The following is a 22,841-nucleotide window of genomic DNA, read 5'->3' as shown; positions in this document are numbered from 1 at the left end:
ATATAAGTCCCACTAACATACCCCCACATCTTCTTTCCCTTAAGGAAATTTCTCATTACATAACTCCAATACGAATAGTTCTTTCTAACTAACCTCACACTCACAGACTGAAGCGAATCATCTCTTTCAGTAGCCATAATCAACAATCACAGATAACCAGAATGCAAAAACAGTGGAAAACAAAATACTAAATTGCAAAAACTAAACAAATCCCTTCTTGAAATTATACGATTACTCCAAAACACATAACAAATTTGCAAAAACTGAATGCAAATACCAAATTGCAGAAGCTGAAGGGAAGATGAAATACCAAAATAATTGCAGAAATTGTCGAAATACCTAATTTTGCAGAAGCGGAAGACAAAATATCACTCCAAAAAAAATTAAGATTAAGCCTCGTTTCATAAAATCAGCTCTGATACCATGTTAAAGTAATTAAGATCGAACACAAAAAGGATGCTAGAATTCTGAATAATCTGTATATTATGAAATGCATTAATGTTAACTTAAATACAACTAAAGTATATATAGGTTGAACTGAAAGTACTATTCTACCCTTAATAAATAAGACTACATAAATATTATTTAACAGATGATAGCTGAAATTTTACATTTTACCTCGCTCCTTTTTCCAGTCATTTTCTGTGAGTGCCAATTGTGTTTATGTTCTTGGTAGTGATAACATTTATCATTTCAGACTTTACATTCAGGCAACCTACCTTGTTCCCCCCTCCTTCCTACGTATCTTCAAGACTGTCCCAATCGTTATGGGAAGACTGTTAATTCAGGCAACCCACCTTTGTTCCCCCCTCCTTCCTACGCATCTTCAAGTCTCTGTCGTAATCGTTACGGGATTTCAGCCACTTATCTATCAGCATGATAAGTTCCGTTCTTGCTAATCTCTTGATATCATCATCTATCTATGGCCATCAAAACGTGATGTTCCGTGGAATCAATCAGTTCAAAGTACTTTCTTAGTGCTCGCAGCATTGTTGTGATGGTGGGAAAGACGTGGATTAATTCAAGCTTCAAGGCCAACTTATTTGGTGCTGTGAGTGGGACTTGACAATAATTAAGGGAAAGGCATCATAAGCAAGGAAGAATACAAATTAGTGTTTAGTTGGTGATTTAGAGCTAGTGGTCGAGACTTGAGATTGATGCAAGGTTCAGAATGATGAAATAGGTTGCGAATGATGACTAAGATTAAATGCTAGCTATGTAGTTGGAAACCTTGGAATCGTTTATCTCCCACTATTATTATAGATAGTAACTTAGAAAGAGTAAATTACAATTCAATCCCTGTATGTTTACAATCTTATAAGTTAGTCCTTGTAGTTTTGAAAATCATAAATTAATCCATTGATCAAGATTGACAGCAAATTCTTCTTGAAAATCTTAAATTGTCCCTTTTAAATATCTTCTATAGCATGCAAGAATGTAAGGTCTGATTAAAAATGAATGGCATTTATTTTAAGGGGGGGAGTAAATAAATGAGCTCATATATGTCGCCATATTCAGTACTTCCTGATCAATCACTAAATTCCCTAAATGAAAAAACACAGCATTAATTGTAGGAAATAAATAAATGAGCTCATGTCGCCATATATATTCATAAGTACTTCCTGATCAACCACTGAATTCCCTAAATGAAAAAACACAGCATTAATTGTAGGAAAAAAAAATAATGATTTTGTCTAAGTGAAAGTGTGATGTTTCAAATGAACTCTCAAAACATATTAAGAAGAGCATTTAATTTAATTTGAGATTGAGGGAGTATATATATATATAACCAAGCAATTCTTCTCTCTTGTTCTTATTTATTTCAAGCATGGGCTGAATTTAATTCTAAATTTGCTTTAATTTAATTTATAGGTTATTAATTAAACCATGTTGCTTCAGGTTATTAAAATTTGTAAAAATTAACATCTTCTCGTCTAAAATAATAATTAAGGAGATCACACTGCAATGCACATATGTGTACGTATGCGTGTGATTGTTTTTTCAGAAAAAAAGACAAAGAAAAAGAAAAAAAAATCTTGGATCGTTGAATTGTGGTTTCGTGACGTACTTACTTGAAAGAAATGTGAAAAAAACTGAGAAGGATTCTGGAACATGTCAAAATCGGACAATGATTGGAAGGTTGCTGTTTTCTTTTCTGTCTTACTGAAAGTCCAAGATTTTGAGACCTTCACCAATCACCCGACCTATCTTCTTTGTCAGAATTTTCCACCCAAAATTAGGCATCGATCGAGTGGACTAGCACAGAAGTTCTACCTAATGTAATCGGTAAACACCGGTGTTTGCTTTTCAAATTAAGATGTCTTTTAGTTGAAAATAAATTAAAATATTTTATTTTTATTTCTTGATATATAAACATGTTAAAATTATAAAATAAAAAACATTTAAGAAGTATTAATTTAATAGTAATAAATTGTTAGTGATAATAACTTCCTGTCAAATATATTTCCCCATCGTTGGAATAAAAACAAAAAAGTATGTAGTCTTGTAGTGATTTTAGCTCGTCTAAGAATTTATAGAAATATTTAAATTAAGAACATTAAAATGTGTTGTTACAGGCAAAATAACAAAGCATGTGAGCATTTCACATGTCTTCATTCGTCGTCGGGTATCCGTGGACTTTCTTATCATCTTGGACTGAGCAGTACCCACTACTGCCATGTCTTCATATTCCATTTGTTACAGTTTTCTTTCCGAGGAACAAACTCATGGTCGGCACCCATTAGGCTGCTCGGCACATGGGAGACCCATTAGACTAATTACCTCTCGAACATCACCGGAGATTCAGGATCCCTCCGACTCTAATGGTGAGATTATGATTAAAAACAAATCACATGTTCTAGCTGACCTGTAGCATTAAGCTTTACTTTTGCCCTGGAGTTCAAAACTTCTCAATGCTACCCTTTTAGTTTCAGAAGGTTTCAAATATTGTACCGCTAATTAATCATTAAATAATCTGCCTTTTGAATTTGGTATTTGAGAATTTTTTTTTAGGTTTCTAGTTTTTTCCTTGTGAGATATTGTAATATTTGTGGGAATTTAAGATGAAATAATTAGAGAAAATAAGAAAAATAAAACAAATATGAAAAGAAATATTGAGGTTTGTCCTTAGTTGTTTAGTAGTAAAGGGAAAAAATGAAACTTTTACACTCATAAAAAACTAAAAAAAATAGAAAATTATAGACTATAGTTGTAGAAATGGAACATTGATGAAACTATAAGGATCACAACATATAGTTTACCTAATATTTTTCTCAGGACATGAGAAGGTTGTCGTGTTTAGATTATAAAAAGAAGATTATTCAAGTTAAGCCAAGATCATATGAAGCGTCTAGACTCTTAGAGAAGCCATGAGTGCTAGCTAGTTCCTTTATAAATATATTTTATGCAGTGCATGCACAAGGAACAAGCCAGAATATTATTGTTTTATTAAAAAATTAAGAATATATCGACGCCAATCCTTTTAATTATATATTTTATATGTGCAGAGCAATGGCATGCATTTGTTTTGTAGCTAGTAGATCTTGGTTTTAATGGTTAAATTTAATTAAATATTAGGAGTTCACATTAATTAAAAATCCATCCTGTGATGTTTTATTCAACACAACAGTACTGTCTGTAAACATTTGACCATCTCAACGCACATGCATGTCCAGTCCTCCCCCCTATGCCTCATATATATCTTGTTCTTAATATATAATTACCTCTCTTTCCCACGGCGCATGTTTTGATAAAATAGCAATGCCTTGCAAATTAATGTCATAATTCCACCGCTAGAAAATTACCAACGGGAAATATTTTATTATTATTTATTACAGAAAATTTTCATCAATTATTTTAGATGAAATTAAATTGTGATGGGATAAAAAAATTACTAACAATAATTCATTTGCATTGCTAACATTTTGAATTACCGACATGATAATAATGAAAACAAAGAAGAGCATTGATTAAAAGGTGATTAATTAATTTAGATATGATATTTCAAAATGCCTAGGGTTTTTATTGGTACTTTATAATATATTATATCTATATTTACTGGATAAATTTGTTTTATATTTTTCTAATTTGTGTTCTTCATTTTAATTTTTAAATATTTTTAATTTTTAACTCTGAATATTTTAAAATTTTAATTTTTAAAGATTTTTTTTTTGTTATGATTGTGGGTTTATCGTGAATAATTACTGATAGGTGGTGAATTATAAAACAAAAAAAAATTATTGAAAACTCCGACAGAATAGGCAATGGAAAGACAAAACACTTTATATATTAAATAAGGGTGATCATGCATGATTGGTTTGATCTTTTGTTAAAGCTCCATTTTGCCTTGGAAAGGAATTCGAAGGCATAATTAATGAGGAAAACTACATGGTAACTCGTAGGATCCAAACTATACCTTTTCTTTTCTTTGCAAGTCGGGAACCTAAAATTAGTTGGAACGGCCGGATAGTGGCAAACAGATTTAGGGGGCGTCGTCAAACATGGATTTGATAATTATCGCCTAACAAGATGTTGATGCTCGACGTTATCTGATTAAAATGTCTGAACCCTCATCGCCTCTGATTCTTACATGAGGCATAATTCGTTAGTTGTCACTGATGGAAATTAAGCCAACTAATCTGATCCGTATGATCACTGTCATTAAGGTTTGGACAGTAGTCTTATATTTTTCTAATCCAATCACTCCCGTCCTTCTCATTCAGAGGGTTTGGACATAAATATCCAGACTAGAAAAATTAAAATTAATTTCAACAAATATCACTTCGATTGGTATGAGAAAGTACTGGCATGCATATTCGGTAGAAAAACATGTTCATGGCCTGTCTGGTGGACGAAAAAGATTTCCTCTTTATTGTTGTGTTATTAGTGAGTTTTTCACATTAATTATAATCAGAACTAGTGTAGAAAAACACGATCATCCTGTCTGGTGGACGAAAAAGATTGTTTTTTTATAATTAAATACTTGAAAAACCCTAATGGATAAACTCTTATTATACAGCAAATAACAAGTGTTCTACTTTGTACGTGGAAACACCGCCAGGCCCCACACCAGTGCCCCTTGAATTCTTCCATTGCCATGTCCTACTTTCATCTTTCGGTCCCCATTTCACCACAAACTCTCTGCAACTCCACTCCATATAATATACCACCTTCCATTTTCTCACATCGCAATTTTCTCACATTCCCTTCTTCTCTCTTTCTGCGATCTGCACTTGTTAAGAGCCCGAGGATCTCGAACAATCTTGATTCTTGAAGCTCCATTTTGAGTGAAGAAGAAAATAATGGTGCTTCCTGCATCAAGTTCTGGAAATCCAATGCTCTCTCTCAAAGTGGCTTTGATATCAGCTGGGGTGTTATCTTTAGCGGTGATGCTAAAATTATCTGTCCTTTCAGTAATAGCAAATTTTGCAGTCTCTGAGCTACCTATCATGTACTCCTTCGTTCTTTCTTGGCTTCAGCCACCTTATCTTTACTTGGTCGTCAACTGCATAATCATCTCTATTGTCGCCTCTTCCAAGCTTCAACTTCAAAAGCCAAACCAAGAGCAACAAGTACCCTTGCCATCATCAGCGGATATTATTGCCTCTCCGGTGCAGGTGGAGAATATTTCTGTTCGTGCAAGAAGTGATTATGATAATGATGCTGCTGTTGTTTCAAGTTATCAATATGGTAGTAATTATCAAGAATCGGATGTGGACTGGAAGGCTGCGGCTGTGGAGGATTGTACGGTGAAGACTATTGGGGTATATGAAAGGGAAGAGGGTGGTAAGGCAGCCCCATCTATGGAGTTCTTGTTTGAGAAAGAGAAACCATTGGTTTCTGCAAGATTGGGTCGCAGGAAATCTTTGAAAGCAACTCCTGAAGGTAAATTCTCTCTTTTAATTCTTACACACAAAAACCAAGATTTTAGCTACTCATTGCTTATGAATTAGCAAATACTATGCAGAGTTGCACCAATTACCATTACAATTTGTTTACTAGATTCCCAATATGCATTTCTGAATGTTTGGGGCCAATATCTGTCATGGGATTTTTATTTTTACAACGACAAAGCTGCTTTGAAATAAGCACTTCTCTCATCAGCTATTACAAACAAAACAAAAAAGAAATTATTTTTCCTCCTGACCGTCTTAATAATTCTTTTTATTATCTCTTAATTATTTAAGTTACGAGTAAAGGAGGATTAAATCCATGTAATTATGTTACAGGATAATCCCTCTTGTAATCGAGATCATGATTATCCAATAAATCCATAGAAACCTAGTTATAAGATCCTCCAAGTTAACTTGGTGATTCGTCATTCCGTACCGAGTCTTATAATCATGGAGAAACATAAATCAAAGTTGCAGATGATTATGATAATCATAATGAAACATTGTTGGGTAAATTCTTGTTTTAGGTAATGGGAAGGCAGCAGCACCAGCAGCGTTGGGAGTGTCAAAGCCAAAACGGTACGACACGCTGGAGAGCACGTGGAAGACGATAACGGATGGCCGTCCGATGCCACTAACCAGACACCTAAAGAAGTCCGACACGTGGGAAACACACTTGCGCCGAGACAGCACCCGCCCACGAAAACTGACGAAGAAATCTGAGACTTTTAACGATAGGAGCAGCAGCAGCAAGCCAGAGAAGCTAGCTCGGAGTCCGCAAGGGTCAGGGAAACTCGGTAGAGAACCTTCACTGGGTCAGGACGAGTTGAACAAGCGAGTTGAGGCGTTTATAAAGAAGTTTAACGAGGAAATGAGGTTGCAAAGGCAGGAGTCTTTGAACCAGTATCAAGAGATGATTGGTCGTGGAACATATTAGACCTTGTTTGTATCGCCATCTTCTCTTGAATGGAAGGGGTAAGAATTAAGTGAAGAAAGGAGGTGATTTTAGGACCCGTCCAATATTGGTAAAGGAACTGATCACGGATTAGATGTACCTTACAGATACAAAATATCAATGTATTATATAATTAATTTTAATTTAAACCCCATGTATTCCTCTCTTTTTAAGAAAAATAAAATAAAATGGTACTGTCCCAGTTTTTATGTTGGATTTGGAATTACTTCTTACTATAACAAGTAAAATCTTCATGAATTATATACTTGTTTGTTTTAATTAAATTGGACAAATAAATGTGTAGAAACCTGATTGTATTTTTTTAAAAAAAAGGTGTAACTATGAGGAAATTAGATGATGAACATTATATCAAACGTTCAAATATTAGTGTATATGCTCAATTTTTATTTGTGGATGGTAATAGAAATTAGGAATTTGAATTTCCATGTCTTTATTGTCAATTTTTGTATTAGTTATACTCTTAATTTGTGCAGAGAGGAGAGTTGAGTAGCACATTGTCAGTTTTAATTCTTTTTTATCTTGTTAATGTGATTTTTAGTATTTTAGTAATAATTGTTTTTTAAAATATTTTTTATTTAAAAATATATTAAAATAATATTTTTTATTTTTTTAAAATTTATTTTTAATATCAACATCAAAACAATCTAACAACATGAAAAAAGAATTTTCAAATTTTTATCAAATGCCATTTGGGCATTTATTGGATACACGCATGGATAGTAAAATATTATATACTAATAAGGGTTGAGAAAACTAAATCATTTGTATATAAAATGAAACTATAATCCATTTTTGAGTTGAGATAATGTTCATCTTTGTGTAAACCTGTTCTATAGTGGCAAATATGCATTTTTTTAAGAATAATTGAATAACAAATTCCTTGCATGTCTTATAAAACACACCATATAAATGTTTACGATTTTTAAGAATAATTTTGAAAATAGTACACACACACACGCCATGACAAAATAAAAATAATAAGTTTATTAAACAACAACACTAGTAACGATCTTGGTGGAGAAATGATATTATATTACAATGTCAACGTGTATTTAAGTAACAAGTACTGACCAGCAACATGAGCGAGCTCAATCCTACTGTATGCAAGTTTCCAAATGTATAGTAAGTCTACACAGAGCCTGAGGATGGTAAATCTACATTGCCATCGTGGGTGGGAAGAGCCTATCCAAGAAAGTGTACACGCCCCCTCCTAACAAAAGTGCACCACTGCCAACCAATCACATTCAAACATGTATCAGAAAGGAGACTTCAGGGAACCTAAGACCTGAAAATACAAGCTTATGACATGCATGCAGTTCAATAAGATGGCCACACAATGGTGCGAGTTCCATATGACAATAGACCGATCAACTTGGCCATATATACCGTCAAATTGTTTAATGAATTGATGGATTACGGGAGTCAGAAGCAGTAGTTTGCCTGTCATAAAATTCAAAGCATTAAAGATTCTCTGAGAATACCTCATTGGATTGATCCATGCTGAGAACTTGCGGAATGACAGCAAGCTCTGCAAATGTAGTTAGAGAGAGGTCAGGTTTTCTAAAAATGAAAATGAAAAATCAGAACAGAAGACGACAAATCAATCCCACTCCAATAACCAAGTTATACCTGTGCTAAGCTATTACTAGCACCGCTAGTTACAGGAGTTACAATAATTATACATTAGGCCCAGGCCCAATTCCAGGCACTGGCACATAGCTGCACATAATGTTGATTTAACTGAAATAATGACTGTATCCCCAGCAGTAGAAAATCAAGTACCTGCAATGCTCCAGCAAAAGAAGCTGCGAGAAGTAGAGGAGCAACATAACCAGTTGTGTATGTTAAGAGCAAGCTGCCTCCTACGACTGGATCCTGTTATTGACAAATATGCAAAGCAAACAAAATAAGCCTTCAAAAATGAATTCGGGATACAATGCACCAAACATTACTCTGAATATAACTAATCCATTACTCCACTGATGTTTTCCCTTCCTTTCATTTTCTTTACCTTTCCATGTAGCATTTCAGTGTGAACATCCACTCAAAAAGTCATCACTACAAGCCCTTCAACTTTCCAAACCTTCAAATAGAATTTGCACTGAGCATAGAACTCTTTCTTTCCTCTAGGTGTGTACCAGTAATTAAAATATTTCGGGAAAAAAAAAAAAGCTCTCCCAATGTGACTGAGCTTTTACGAGTTTCAGATAATGAAGTTTACATGAAACAAAATAACTGCAGTAACTAATCCCAACAGCAAAAGATTAGTTCTTCCAACAAAAAGGAAAAAAATTGTGTTTTATGACCGGCAAGTTCAAAGTAGTACATTTATGCATATGTGTCTGATCTGCAATCTTAAAAGAACTTAAGCTCAATAGGACTCAGAGAACTCTGGTAGTTTTAGAATACCTTAGATGCAGCCACATATCCCAGCAAAGTGGCCAGCACAGGTGTACTGCAAGGCGAGGCTGCTAGTGCAAAAGTAAGCCCAGCTAAATATGCTTGCACACCTAGAATGTCATACTTCCATCTTATTCAAAACATTGAAGAACATGCAGAGAACACAGGTCACCTTGATAATGAATAGTTGACAAATTGCTTAGAGTTGAGAAGGCCAATTACTTGATGGAAAATTAGCAGCAGCAGCACGGGGATCAAAGTTGTTGAAAAAGGAAGGTAGTTGTAATTCAATAACCTGCACAAAATGAGCCCATAAATAGGAGGGAGATTTAGATAATAGACAGTCAGATAAAAGAAAGTCTATCTGCAATTGAACCATTCAAAAGCCATCTCTGAAACACTGAAAAATCCATCATCAAGTAAAAACCCTAAAACTTGTGATGCACATAAATCAAACATCAATCAAAATATATCATCACCTCTAGAAGATTTAGACCCATAATAACAGCCAGACCAGAAGCAGCCAAGGGCAATCCTTGTCCTATCTGCCCATATGTCTTTCCAGCAAACGAGGCTGCTATGCCTAGAAGAGCTAGTGTAGTTGCCAATCCCAAAGCAAATGCAATAGAATCCCCAACAATCTAACCAGAAACACAATCAAACATGTTTGAGGCTTTGAGCACGAAATATGTGTGAGTGCATATTTGACCATCTGTGTGTGTCTGGTGTGTGCAAGAAAGTGAGACAGAGAAAGGGATATTTGCACTGCAAATTTTCAGTGCTCCGAGAGAAGGACCATATCCTGCCACAACATGATTTGTATAGTCTTGGTGGTAAAAAATGCCAACAACATCTTTGACTTCCTTTTCTACTCCAAACATTTTAAAATCTTTCCATTTCATTCTTTAATTCTGAACTAATTTCAAGATTTGCAATTTGAGCTCAATGTGTGAAATAAGAAAGTAAGGGAAACATAAAATGCAGACAAGCCGTTTAACAAGTCATAACCTCTGCCCTGCTCTTTCCAGAGCCAAATGCTCCTGCATGATCCAAACAAGGCCGAAATCAAGTATCAGAGCTCATAAGAGATGCAAAAGAGAAAAGGAATATTACAAAATAGTAGTATAAATCCATTCGCTGCCAAATCTACATCCAACAAATACTTACCAATGTAACCAAGGGTCAACGGTAAAACGCTTAATGTACAAGGAGAAAGGCTGGTTACAAGCCCTGCTCCAAAAATCACTGCCAAACTGTAAAGCAGAATAAGCAGTGAAACACAGTGCATAAGAAAAAAGCAGTAATAAATTTTCAGAAATATGATAGCAAATTGAAGGTAAAATTGTAGAGACAAACCTAGTAAAACTGAGTGCTGATAACTGGTCTTGAACAGCTTCATTAGCTTGTTGCCCAGATGAATATAAGAAACCTCCAAACCAGTCCCCAATGCTTCCATCAGCCAAAGTATAAACAGAAGCAGCCTCCTCCTAACTCGAAAGGAAAAGCAAATTGAGCCCTTTAGCTTATACAAGCGATATAATCTGTAAAATACTCCAAAAATAACGCAACCAATTGTGATACAAGGACACCGAATATGAAAACTTCAAGATAGAAATAGGTAAAAAAAAATGTAAGTATAGGTATGCTTATTGAGAGAAGTGAAGAATTAAAGGGAGCGAGGAACTAATGGTTTGAACAAAATATGAATCAAAAGCTTCTCTTTGTGCTCTTTCTCATGTGGCCAGTTCAAGCACACAGACAGCATGGATTCTTACCAGTACTTTATCCAGAGTTACAGCCTTTGCCATGTCTATCGCAACCAAATTTGAGACTGAGAAAGCACAAATAAGAAAAAAAAATTATCATCGCGAATACAAGCATACAAACAATTGTGAACCTCTAGATCAATTAACACAAGCCAAAAAAAAAGAGAATATGACCAACTAAATTCTTCAAAAGTCTCAATATTAAGAAATTCGATTAAATCCACATGCTCTACATACACAATTAAGTTGAAAAAAAAAACTCTTATTCAGTAATTAAATCAGGTTGAGGATTTAAAAAAGAAAAAAAAATCATAATTACTTGCCTGCTATGGAACTAATAATAGTGTTAATTCCAAGGCTGCAATTCCTATCCTTCTTCGATAAAGAAACAAAATCTTCTTTCGTTTTGGAGGATTTGCTACTCATTCTGATTGGCGCCTTATGTTTCCCTGCTAATTACACAAATAAATAAAATATGTTGTAAAGCCAGCAGATAATAAAATGACCTAATTTGAACTCACCATTATTGCGTCCCTGGTTGACACGACAGTAAATAGCACAGTGGTTTATAAGCAAGCTCATTACTGTGAAGGTGAGAAAGGGGAGTATTGAAGCTCTTCAATGATGTTTGGTTGCCGAGAAAGTGTGAGAGAAAATGAAAGGAAAATTTTGGGGAGCGGGAGATATTTCTGGTCTCTTGGATGAATTTGTGGCGGCTAAGTTAATGACGTTTTAATTTAACGGTTATTTGGTTTACCGCGTTTTATTATACGGCTGCGTTTTGATGAAAACATTATTAAACCAATAAAGTACCTGGATTATTGATTAAGCATTTTTTTAAAGCAAATGACTACAAACTTCTTGTCGTTTAAACATGGAAATACTCTATCTATCGTTTTTTTTTACAAATTATGTTATATATCTTATTATTTGTAAAATTAATTTCATATTATATATCGCATCATTGACATTGAAAAAATTTAAAATATCATAGGTTTACCATTATAATTTTTTTTAATATCTAAATAGTCTTTGTAAATGAAAATTATTAATTTGCCATTAAGGTAGCTGTCGCGGTGTTTAAATTTGGAAACGAGCCCATCGTAACTCATTTTCCTCTGTTTTTAAGCCCAACAGATACCACCACTTCTTCCTCCTGGGACCAGCATTTGCATTCAACGACTAAGATATAGGATGTCCTATTTGGTACCATATTTTTTACTGCTAAAAGCCTAAAATTACTTTAAAACATGTTAATAAAATATAAAGATAAAAACCCAAAAATGGTATAATCATATATGCATAAAATAAATTACAAAGATGCTTGTATGCCGCTCTGCGTCAAGAGTCTTATTAATTATTGGATAAGAAAACTCAATTCAGTAAATTTTTATGCATATATGATTAATATCATTATGAAACGATTTATCTCACCTGTGCTGGAAATTCCCTTCACAGCCACTTCCAAATCCACCTCTCCCTTGGGAATGGCAGTGTGAATGCCGCTTCAAGCAAAAATCAAATAGAAAGAGCTCTGTGCCAGGCTCCATGATATGTCCGATAGCGGTAGCACTCAGACACTCAGGTTTTGCTTCTCCATCGCACAAATGTAAATCCAGATATCTTTTCTGCACTTTCCTTCTCATGCATTTTTTCCATGGGTGGTAGTTGGGTTGGAGGCAGGATGAAGCATTGGTGTCAGAGGGAGCCCGCTAGTGTAATTATATGTTGCATTAATCGGCATAGCTGCTGTCTTCTTGCTTTTTATAGATGTCTTTTTATTTCCATCTTCTCACAACCACCATAGAGACTTGCTGATGGCTTCTCCCATCTATATATCTAATTGATTCAAGCCCCCCAACATCCTGGTTCTATGGTGTAGTGGTTAGCACTCTGGACTTTGAATCCAGCGACCTGGGTTCGACTCCCGGTAGGACCTTTTTGGACCTATTTATCAATTTCTTATTATAAGATAAAAGCCTTTTTTTTTCTATCCTTGAAACGAGTATAAAAAATGCAATGCAGCAATATATTTCAGAAACATTGCTTTCCTTCTTCTGGGAAGTATTTTGCATGTTTCAATCGATTCGACGGGTAGATCAATTAGGGTCACTGTATAGGAAGGAGTATTTTACCCCACTCAGATATTGATCCAGAACTCAGACTGAAATAATAATTAATCTCTGTTTCATCAGAGTTCTCCGAGGCCTCCTCCTGAAAGACAACCAGACATTCACACATGTTTCAAACTCAAAACGCAGATTCCACAGACAGACAGCATGAAGTTCGACGTGAAGATGGCTCATTAGATAGTCCCACAAGCGAGCAAGAATCTTCTTCCCTGTGAGCCCCAGTTCTTTGTCATTGAACGAAAAGAGAAGATATCTTAAATATTCCATAGTTTCTGAAAAGTTGTTTCTGAAAAATTATTTTTTAAATTTTTTTTGTGTTTATTTGATATTAAAAAAGTTGATCAACAGAAAATACTTTTCAGTAAAAAAAAAAATTTAGTTTCAAGAAAAATTTGAACGAAAAACAATTTCTGAAAGTTGTGAAAAATTTAAAAATATCATATTATTTGTTGATTATATCAAATTTGATCCTCAAACTTTTGATTGCTATATATATTTTGTTTTAAATATTTATTTTTCAATTTCATCTCTTAAATTTTAATTTTTATATTATCTTTGATCCTTATTTTTATAATTGTTATTTATTTTTTTCTTATCATTTTTTTATTAAAATTTTTTATCTATCAAATTTGATCCTTATTCTTTTGATTGTTATTTATGTTATTTGAAATAATTTATGAAATGTTAATTATTATTATTTTAATTTTTTTATTTTTTATTTTTTTATTTTTTAGATTTGATCTTTATTATTTTGATTATTATTTATTTTATTTGAGATAATTTATGAAAAAAAAATTTCAATTTCATTCTCATTCAACTTTTAATTTGTAAGATTTATTTTTTATTATTTTAATAAACTTGAAAAAAATAAAACATTAATAAATTATTTTCCAGCTTATTTTCCATGACATAATCAAACACTAGAAAATATTTTCCAACTTATTTTTCATTACACTATCAAACATCAAAATATAATTTATTTTTTTTATAAAAAATTATTTTTCAACAAACAAATTCGAGGCTGGTTATAGCTTAAAACAAAATCGAAGTCTTGTCTCAGGAACTCAGCTAATTCACTACGAGCGTGTTTGGCAGTGTGGTTGCGGGTACTTTTCAAATAACTTTTTGTACTAAAATAAATGTCAATAATGTTTTTTTATTTTTAAAAAATTATTTTTGAAATAGTACATCAAAATAATCCAAAACATATAAATCATATTAAATTTTAAAAAAAAAATTAAAATGTAACCGTGTTCCAAACATAACCTACATCATAACGGCGCTATTTGTCCTAAATTTGATCTTCCGAGTTTCGAGGCAAGGTTTCTTCATTTAATCTCAGCCGGCATGAGCAATCAATTTGGAGAGAACGGCCGAAGATTGTTTAAGATTCCACTCCAAACCGTCCGAAGCTCATTTCTCCCTCTCACTCCCCCTCGCTCTCTTGAGTTCGCTTAAGGATCCTATTGGATTTCCAATTGGAGGTCTAAATACTCATTAGATATCAAGTTAATCAGTATTCGACCATTCGGATTTGTATAAATTTAACTGACTCTAGAAACTCTAAGAGAGGAAAAATAATTAAATCACAAACAACACAGCAGAGGAAAATAATAAGATTAACATGGAGATGGAAAGACATCTAAGGTTAAAGAAATCGGCATCCTTCAGTGCTCACTCGTACAACTTTTTTGCTGATTGAGTTCTTGTTGTTTTACCATCTTTCTTCAAACCTTTCTCAACAGTTATCTCATTGTTAGATATAGCTTTAGCTATTGCTTTCATCTTCCGAACATTCTTTGATCTCTTCATTGGTCTTCCCTTTGTCTTTCTGTTTCAAAAGAAGCTCATGATCAAGACAGGGGGAGTACAAAAAGAAGGGGACATTAAGCAGATGCAAAGGGCTGAAAACAAAAACCAAAGGATCAAAATCAGAAGAGGTTTCCGTCTCCTTGGAGGTGAAACTTAAGTTTGGCAGCATAGGACATAGCAAAAACCTTAAGTACTAGAGCCCTTCAATGGAGAGTTGGAGAGTTTCCATTTGACATATCTAACAGATGCCTATTCCCATGATAATAAACACAAGCAGCGTATATGCAAACCATAAGAGCAACCTCTAAAACACATGTTTAATCCTAAAACAAACTGTAAAGCACATCTCCAAAATACAAAAAGTTGTGAAATTTCATTACAAAAATGCCCATTTCCTCTTTTTTATATAGTTAATTGCAGAATTATAACAACAAAAGCAGTTTCTGCAAAACAATTATTACAATTTGATATATGCTATGTAGACTGTAGAGTATAAAGTACAAGCTAGCTAAGTTCAAGTCATCATTAATTATTATAAGCAATTAAGAGAAACCACAAGCTCATTAGCACTGACCTAACAGAAGTAACAGGAGCTGATTTTTGAGCTCCAGACTCTGACGTGTCCATCGCTGCACGTACAATTTTTCAAGCTTCATTTTCTTGACTTCTTATTATTCTTTCTTGGAAACAAAACAGGAGCTATAACAAAAAAAAAATAAAAAAACATGATTGGGAGAGGTACCTTGAGGAAGATCTGAAACAGTGGGCTCTGCGACGTCCATTGACACGGCACCGTTCTTCTCCTTCTTCTTGTTTCTGTTTTTCGCCATGGTTGAAGAAGTGTTGAGGGAGTAGAGAGACGGAGAGACTGCTAGGATGGTTAAAAACAAAACCCTAGCTTTTATAAGTGGATGACCAATGGGCTTTTAGAATGAAAATGGCCCGACTCAATAACAAAACAGTTTGGGCCAGCTATTCCCTGTTTCTTATGGATACCATTCATACACGTCCCGCCATGCTTTCAAAAAGATCATGCTACAAGCTCGGCCTGCATAAAGTGGATTAGCGTAGATTTACTAAAATAAAATTATAAAAAATTTAAAACAATATTAAAAATCAACAGGTTTTTAATCAAATTTAACCTGAATCAACAAGATTATAAGTCCATCTAAGTTTTTAATAAGATAATATCAAATTAATTTTTATTTTATTTTTTATGATAACCGAAATAGTCTTAAATCAACTCACTATTTAATCTCTAATAAGTTAAAATAGTATTATTAATTGATTGGAAGTTAATAAATATATAATACAAGTATTTTTAAATAAAAAATAATGATAACTTTATACATGTTTTCTCAATAATAGATTTCATGTTTAGCTTGTACAAAAACATTGTAGGTGCGATACAACTATACAAATGCCCACCTTACACATACAGATACAATGCAAACCCTAAATAAACAGCAAAAACAAGGAATTTGAAGACGATGCTTTGCTTAAAGGGGACAGTTATCTTAAATTTCATCCTTTTTTGATTCTATAAGCAACAAGAGCATAGGAGACACAAAGCATTAAAAATATTCTTTTAACAAAAAACAAAATTAAAATATAAACTCAAGAAAAAATTAAACCTAGTTAGAAGACTTAATCCGGTTCAATGGATTAACTCGATGACCCATTGAACTAGTTATCTTACCTAATTTTTGTTCATAAAATGATTCAAGCTATTTTTTTTATATATAAAAAAAATAGTTTGGATCAGATCTCGTGACTTTGGGAGGAGCAGCAAGGGCAAAGGAGCCCCAGTAGTAGAACAGAAGATCCATTGACTTGGTAACTACTCAATCAAAGGACTGGGATTTGTGGGGGAGCCAAGAAGCTGCTTATCTGGTAAAAATTGGCAACAACTTTTGGACTATTGTAGATCACTCTGCCTCTTTTAAGACACATTCTGTTAAAATTGACAGCAACATTTCATCTTCATCACAACAATGATGTTCAATCATTAAAAAAGGTGTCTTGGCACATGCCACAAAAAGAAGAGGCATCCTGTGGCTTTTACACATGCGATCGCTCAACTGCTGCTCTTTTCCAGGGCCCTTGTGTCAAAGCCATTACACTACTTCCATGGCTTACATTCCAACCTAATCAACAAGCACACAGCTACCTATCCTTCATTGATAAGCTGGTGATGATGAAGCTCAACTCGGTCGTTTTACATGCAATCCTACCAACTTCTTGGTAGGATTGCATCGAGTCGCTCTAAGAATCTTGTGCTGATGTTAATGGTTCTTAAAAATAAGTAGCGCGCAGAGACAAACAAATAATGCAAGATTGAACTCTTAATTACTGGTTGAAAAATGGGATATAAACTTATGGAACTATATATATTCTTGTGAGCCACAAATTGACTTTATGAGTCTCATTTCAATCGCAGTCACGTTGAATCTGCTAAAAACATATTTGAAATCTATCTAACATACACTTAAAAGATGCATGTGAGCTCAAGTTCCTCATGATATATATAAACAAAAAACCCTATATATGTGTCTTTAAGAATGGATTATTAAGAGTATAACTTGATATATTTTAGGGTTTATTTCATTCATCAACCTTGAGATTGGACGAGTAAAAAGAAAATCTACTACTATTCCTATGTGAACCCAAAAAAATAATAATAACTGGCTGTCTTTAACCCCAAGCAACAATCATTAAGAAACGTGAGTTGGATTACTTTTTTAATCAATTAGATATTAAGTATTTATCCACTATGCTTAGATGCTTGATCTAAACCTACTCCTAAATGCAATACACAGCTTTATTTAGAATAGAACTGTGCGGCCATAAAGGACATGAATGATGAGCGTTCAAATCAAATACATAAGACAAGAGACTTTAAATAGATGGCGAACATGCAGTGATTATTGGATTGATGATAAAAGGGGGGGGGGAATAATGATTTGATGTGTTGTTTTAGGTGAAGTGGGTTTATATTAAATTTCAGACAGACTTTTAGGTGAATTGCATGCCACGGGAAACAAACGGGGAACATTTTTATGAAACATATCACTCTCTCTTTTAGAACTTAGAAATTGCTAACCCAGAGGTTAAATGCAGCACAGCCACGTACAAAAACTATCATGAATTTTGCCAAAATCCAGGTTGACTAGCGAGAATCTTGCCAAAATCCCAGCAAGGATTGTATCACTGTTTACACTTGCATTTGTAACTGCATTTTTAAAATGCATTTGATTTAAACAAATATTAGATTAATGTTTTTTTATGTAGTTTTGATGTACTAGTATAAAAAAATCTGAAAAAAAAATATAATTTATTTTCAAGTAAAAAATATTTTTAAAAAATATTTTACATCATAATATTTATTAATCACACGCATATATATTCTAGATTTTGGAATTTCCTATAATCAATTAAGTAATTACAGATTTTTTAAGTTTTGCATGAGGTTTATTAGAATTTTTTCTTATTTTTTTCCACAAAGAAAAAGGAAGAGATGAAACAAAAACTAGCTTCGCATGTGGACAACTATACGATGCATCAACTAAACTCCTGTTTGGTATTACATTTTAAACGAGGTTGAGCAAAATTTAAGAATTTAATTTTATTTAAAATTAAATTTTTTTTATATTTTAAGATTATTTTAATGTGTTGATTTTAAAAATAAAAAAATATATTATTTTAATATATTTTCTAATAAAAAAATACTTTAAAAAACAACTACTACATTTATTAATACCCTTTAAAAGCAAGAAAGAAATATCAGCAGGGAGCTGTTTCTTAATTTAAATATCACAAGTGCCAAACACTAAAATTAATTAATGAATATATGTATCTTCAATGAAAGCATTTTTTGTGGAAATCTTGAATGCCCATGATTTGAACATCTGTAAAATTAATGTTGATATATATATAGGCTTATTGGCTGGCACAATATAACAACCTTATTTCCGAATCTTCCAAATCGATCATGCTGTAAACTGAGTAGAATCTTGCTACTCATATTCACGATAAAAGTTCCACATGATGCAAAGAAATTGATTTCTTAGAGAAAATTGTCTGTTTGGAGGGGAAGGGGAGGCTTCTCCGAGGATTCCAACAAAGTGGGAAGTCGTAAAATCACCTATGAAATGACGACATCATGGGACTGTGAAGGGCTAGTGACATGATAGCAGATTTGCCTCGGACTAGCTTAGTTGCCCTTACATGTCATGCATGTAAAACTAATGACATGATAACGAGTGATGTTAATAATTACAATAAGTTTAATTAATCTAACCATAAAAAATTCATTTCAATTTAATCATTTAAATTATTAAATAAAATTTTAGAATATAATTTATATTATTTTTTAATACCAATAACTTGTTCTTGCTGTTTCTTCTTGTTAAATATTATTTTTCTTAATAATATAAATGAGATACAGTAATTTTTTAGCGCTTAAATTTGTATGATTTTCACAATTAAGTGTTGATTTTTAATTTTATTTAAATGGTGGCTGATTTTTTAATTTGCATAATAAATTAAGTATATATCTAAATCGATGTGTGTGAGTTAAATAATAATATATTTATTAAAGTAAAGACATGAACGTACTGGAATAATTTAAGATAATATTTAGGATTGATGTTATTATAGTATTCTTAGTTTTTTCAGTCAAGTTTTGGTCCTTTTAGAAGCAATTTATATATATGACATGTTATTAATTACTCTTAAATGTTATTAATTTGACTAACATACATCCATTTAGATTTTTTTTTGTACGAAATTAAGAAATTAGATACTTTTCTGAACTAAATCAAATACCACACATTCTATTATAAAAATCATGTAAGAACGTTTCATATATACACTTGAATCCCATCATCAGTCCTAATATATATGTGTGCGTGACTCTTTTATTTTATTTTATATTAATCCTTAAATTTAGAGTAAATCAATGGTCTAAAAATCATGTGAAACTAAAAGCTTTATACCTTCACAATTCCTCTTTTATATACACTTAATCTTTAGTAAATTACCTGATGTCATCTTAAGAAATTGCTCAAGAGAGAAGTAATGTGGAGAGGAATGGTAAGAAAATTGATTATCGACGAATGTCATAAATGATTAGCTTCTTGTTTAAAAAATAATAATTAATACATGTTTTTTAATGAAATCTTTGTATAGAAATTGTATTTGTATAGTATTATGTACTCGGAATGGTATATAAACTTATTGTAATATATACCCATGTTAAGCATGATTCTTAAAAAAACAAATCCATTAAATTTCCCAAGAGAGAGCTTGGTTATGAACTCAAAATTTCAACTCTTAAACGAATAATGCAGAAGTAGTTTACTATTTAAAAAACAAAATTGCAAATGTAGCTGGTAACAATCACAAAACCAATAAGATGAGTCGGACCTGTTTGGGATTGTTGTTACGATTCAAAGTGTTTTTCGTTTAAAAATACATTAAAATGATATTTTTTTTATTTTTAAAAAATTATTTTTGAAATCAACATATCAAAACAATCCAAAAACATAAAAATTTTAATTTTTAACAAAAAAAATAAAATTTTTAAAAATATAAGTTGGCTCATGTTTTCAAACGGGGCAACATATTATTCTAAATGAAGACTAATGCCATAAATATATGGAAAACCAAGTGCATTCACAATGTAATGTAGCTTTGAAAAAAGGAAGGAAGGAAAAGGTTCAAGGGATTTATATGCCAGTTTCGGTGCAATCTATTTTTTATTAAAATCTGAATATGTTTTTATTTTAAATTATTTATTTTTAGTGTTTTTAAATTATTTTAAAATATTAATATTAAAAATAAATTTTTAAATATAAAATATTATTTTATATATTTTCAAAAAAAAACTTTAAATAAGAACATGTCCCTCAATCTAAATCAACTCTCAATCTAAATCAACTCCTAAATAGAAAAGAAATAACTAATACATTCCAACATTGCCGAGGATTAGGTGGGCTTTGCCTGTTCAAGTTTGTTGCTAGCTTTTGTTGTTGACTTCTCCATCACATTGTCTAATATGGCCGTTGCCTTTTGCCCTTAATTATCGGGGGCCATGCTACCGTTATCATTAATCTCCCTCCACTTTCGAACAAATTATAAAATCCAGGATCCCTCGCTGTCCAATTTAGATTATTTTTTTAAAATTAGCACGTTTTTTTTAATTTGCAAAATAGCACAACTTGAAAAATAATTAGCAAATGTTAAGACTGAAAAACATGATATTTAAACTCATTTTTATTTATAAATGCAATATTTTAAAGAAATTGTGAAATTGACTACATAAATTTCAATAAAAAAAGAAAAGAGAGAAAAATAAAGAAATAGAGAAACCTCATAGATATATCAAAATTTTGATTACGACACTATTGATATATCAGAAAAATCTCAAAAAAATAAATACAATGACACCAAAAAAGGTCACCAATAAAGATCGGAGTGAGTTACATTTACTGTTCAAAGATGACGAGTAGTTCATTTGCCTTTAATAGGTGGCCTACTTCGATCATCATTGGTGACCTTGTTGTTGTTGTTGAATTCATCTCATCAAAATTCTTTTATGTTACTAATAGTGTCGTAATCGTATTTTTGGTGTACCTCGAGAGCCTTTTTCTCTTTTTCTCTCCCTCGTCCCTAGGAGAAGAGAGGGAGATAAAAAAAAAAAAAAAAGATTTGTTTTTTAGGTTGAATTTGCTTTTCACTTGAAAAAATATCATATTAATGTTTTTTAAATATTTTTTATGATTTTAATGTATTAATATAAAAAAATCATTAAAAAATTATTTGAAGTGTTTTCTATTAAAAAAGACATCATGTTGATTTTCCATTCAACATGAAAATAACCTCTTGTATATAATTGAGTCAAGAGTCAATTTTAAGTCAATTAATGGTTTATTCTCAGTGGAGAGTGGTATTAGTTTAATTATAATTATAACCGAACAAAACCTTAATAAAGAAATCAATTGCATGTTGTGTCTTTCAGAAAATATGAATCATCCAAGGTCATCCAAAGCTACAAGGAATAGAACTATATATATATATATATATATATATATATATATATATATATATATATATATATAGTTCTATCGTGGAATTGACTCTCTTATGATGTCCTTTAAAAAGGAAAAAAGAAAACTAAAATATAGTAGTGGAATAGCAGGACAAATTAAAAATATTGCATGGAAACAAATAGTCGAGACTCGAGAGGTCTAAGCAAATCTTGACCTCTACATTGGCACGTAACTATCTCATCCACCATTTTCTCTTAATTTTTTTGTTTTTATTTTTTTTTATACTTATATCTTTAAAATTATAATTATGGTTGATTTTTAAAATATTTTTTATATTAAAATATATTAAAATAATATTTTTTATTTTTAAAAATTTATTTTTGATATATATCAAAACTATCCAGAGCATATAAAAAAATTTAACTTTTAATAAAAAAAATTAATTTTTTAAAAACACGGTGCAACACAACCTAAGAACATAAATTGGCCTATAGAAACATTTTAGTAGCCACTAATATTTTTTTTGGACAGGAGGTAGCTAGCCACTAATACCAAAACAGGTGTCCGATTGAGGGGCATCCTTGAGAAAAAGCTAAAACTAGTAGTGACAGATACTGTAGTTCTAAACTCTTTTATTTTACATTATTGATTGAAATAATAAAATAACAAATTTGCTCAACTTGCCAAAAACATCTGGCTTCACCGTTAGGGATAATAGGTTATTTTCATATTTTTGCACGGTAAAATTAATAATTTAGCCGTGAAAGCAAAAGATATTGAATTGATTTTTAGGACCTTTTAGATTTTTATTT

General features: G+C 32.1%; 3 protein-coding genes and 1 non-coding gene across 7 annotated transcripts; 2 read left to right on the top strand and 2 right to left on the bottom strand.

Moving 5' to 3' along the window:
- The first annotated feature begins 5,041 nt into the window (after positions 1–5,041).
- LOC133700515 (uncharacterized) lies at positions 5,042–7,055 on the top strand. Its single transcript, XM_062124081.1, has 2 exons — positions 5,042–5,883; positions 6,419–7,055. The coding sequence occupies exons 1-2, from the start codon at positions 5,301–5,303 to the stop codon at positions 6,826–6,828; spliced, it is 993 nt and encodes a 330-aa protein (XP_061980065.1). The 5' UTR covers positions 5,042–5,300; the 3' UTR covers positions 6,829–7,055.
- Positions 7,056–7,878: 823 nt separating this feature from the next.
- LOC133691558 (cytochrome c-type biogenesis ccda-like chloroplastic protein) lies at positions 7,879–11,762 on the bottom strand. Of its 4 annotated transcripts, none has more exons than XM_062112129.1 (12): positions 11,555–11,762; positions 11,357–11,485; positions 11,043–11,098; positions 10,624–10,751; positions 10,435–10,520; positions 10,276–10,307; positions 9,747–9,908; positions 9,490–9,562; positions 9,277–9,377; positions 8,650–8,742; positions 8,349–8,395; positions 7,879–8,094 (listed from the first exon to the last, which is right to left on the bottom strand). In XM_062112129.1, exons 1-12 carry the CDS (start codon positions 11,613–11,615, stop codon positions 8,022–8,024), a joined length of 1,041 nt encoding a protein of 346 aa, XP_061968113.1. In that variant the 5' UTR covers positions 11,616–11,762; the 3' UTR covers positions 7,879–8,021. The 4 variants fall into 4 exon arrangements, with proteins under 4 accessions (XP_061968113.1, XP_061968097.1, XP_061968106.1 ...); XM_062112113.1 differs by having other exon boundaries at positions 10,624–10,754; positions 11,555–11,761; XM_062112122.1 differs by having other exon boundaries at positions 10,624–10,754; positions 11,357–11,482; positions 11,555–11,760.
- Positions 11,763–12,900: 1,138 nt separating this feature from the next.
- TRNAQ-UUG (transfer RNA glutamine (anticodon UUG)) lies at positions 12,901–12,972 on the top strand. Its single transcript has one exon. It is a non-coding gene; the product is annotated as a tRNA-Gln (tRNA).
- Positions 12,973–14,631: 1,659 nt separating this feature from the next.
- LOC133700624 (uncharacterized) lies at positions 14,632–15,877 on the bottom strand. Its single transcript, XM_062124205.1, has 3 exons — positions 15,720–15,877; positions 15,552–15,606; positions 14,632–14,996 (listed from the first exon to the last, which is right to left on the bottom strand). Exons 1-3 carry the CDS (start codon positions 15,805–15,807, stop codon positions 14,840–14,842), a joined length of 300 nt encoding a protein of 99 aa, XP_061980189.1. The 5' UTR covers positions 15,808–15,877; the 3' UTR covers positions 14,632–14,839.
- Between the last annotated feature and the right edge of the window lie 6,964 nt (positions 15,878–22,841).

Source organism: Populus nigra, chromosome 1 (genome assembly GCF_951802175.1).
Source record: "Populus nigra chromosome 1, ddPopNigr1.1, whole genome shotgun sequence".
Lineage (NCBI taxonomy): Eukaryota > Viridiplantae > Streptophyta > Magnoliopsida > Malpighiales > Salicaceae > Populus > Populus nigra.
This window is presented reverse-complemented; position numbering and strand designations above follow the sequence as displayed.

What these genes read in the sequence shown, in the direction of transcription:
- LOC133700624 (XM_062124205.1), bottom strand. Translation starts at nt 15,807, where the DNA reads ATGGCGAAAAACAGAAACAAGAAGAAGGAGAAGAACGGTGCCGTGTCA. An exon ending in TGTTTCAGATCTTCCTCAAG is followed by an intron (nt 15,607 to 15,719) that starts GTACCTCTCCCA and finishes TTGTACGTGCAG; the next exon opens with CGATGGACACGTCAGAGTCT. An exon ending in GCTCCTGTTACTTCTGTTAG is followed by an intron (nt 14,997 to 15,551) that starts GTCAGTGCTAAT and finishes CTTTTGAAACAG; the next exon opens with AAAGACAAAGGGAAGACCAA.
- LOC133691558 (XM_062112113.1), bottom strand. Translation starts at nt 11,615, where the DNA reads ATGAGCTTGCTTATAAACCACTGTGCTATTTACTGTCGTGTCAACCAG. An exon ending in TAACTCTGGATAAAGTACTG is followed by an intron (nt 10,755 to 11,042) that starts GTAAGAATCCAT and finishes CTTTCGAGTTAG; the next exon opens with GAGGAGGCTGCTTCTGTTTA. An exon ending in TCAGCACTCAGTTTTACTAG is followed by an intron (nt 10,521 to 10,623) that starts GTTTGTCTCTAC and finishes TCTGCTTTACAG; the next exon opens with TTTGGCAGTGATTTTTGGAG.
- LOC133700515 (XM_062124081.1), top strand. Translation starts at nt 5,301, where the DNA reads ATGGTGCTTCCTGCATCAAGTTCTGGAAATCCAATGCTCTCTCTCAAA. An exon ending in TTTGAAAGCAACTCCTGAAG is followed by an intron (nt 5,884 to 6,418) that starts GTAAATTCTCTC and finishes TTCTTGTTTTAG; the next exon opens with GTAATGGGAAGGCAGCAGCA.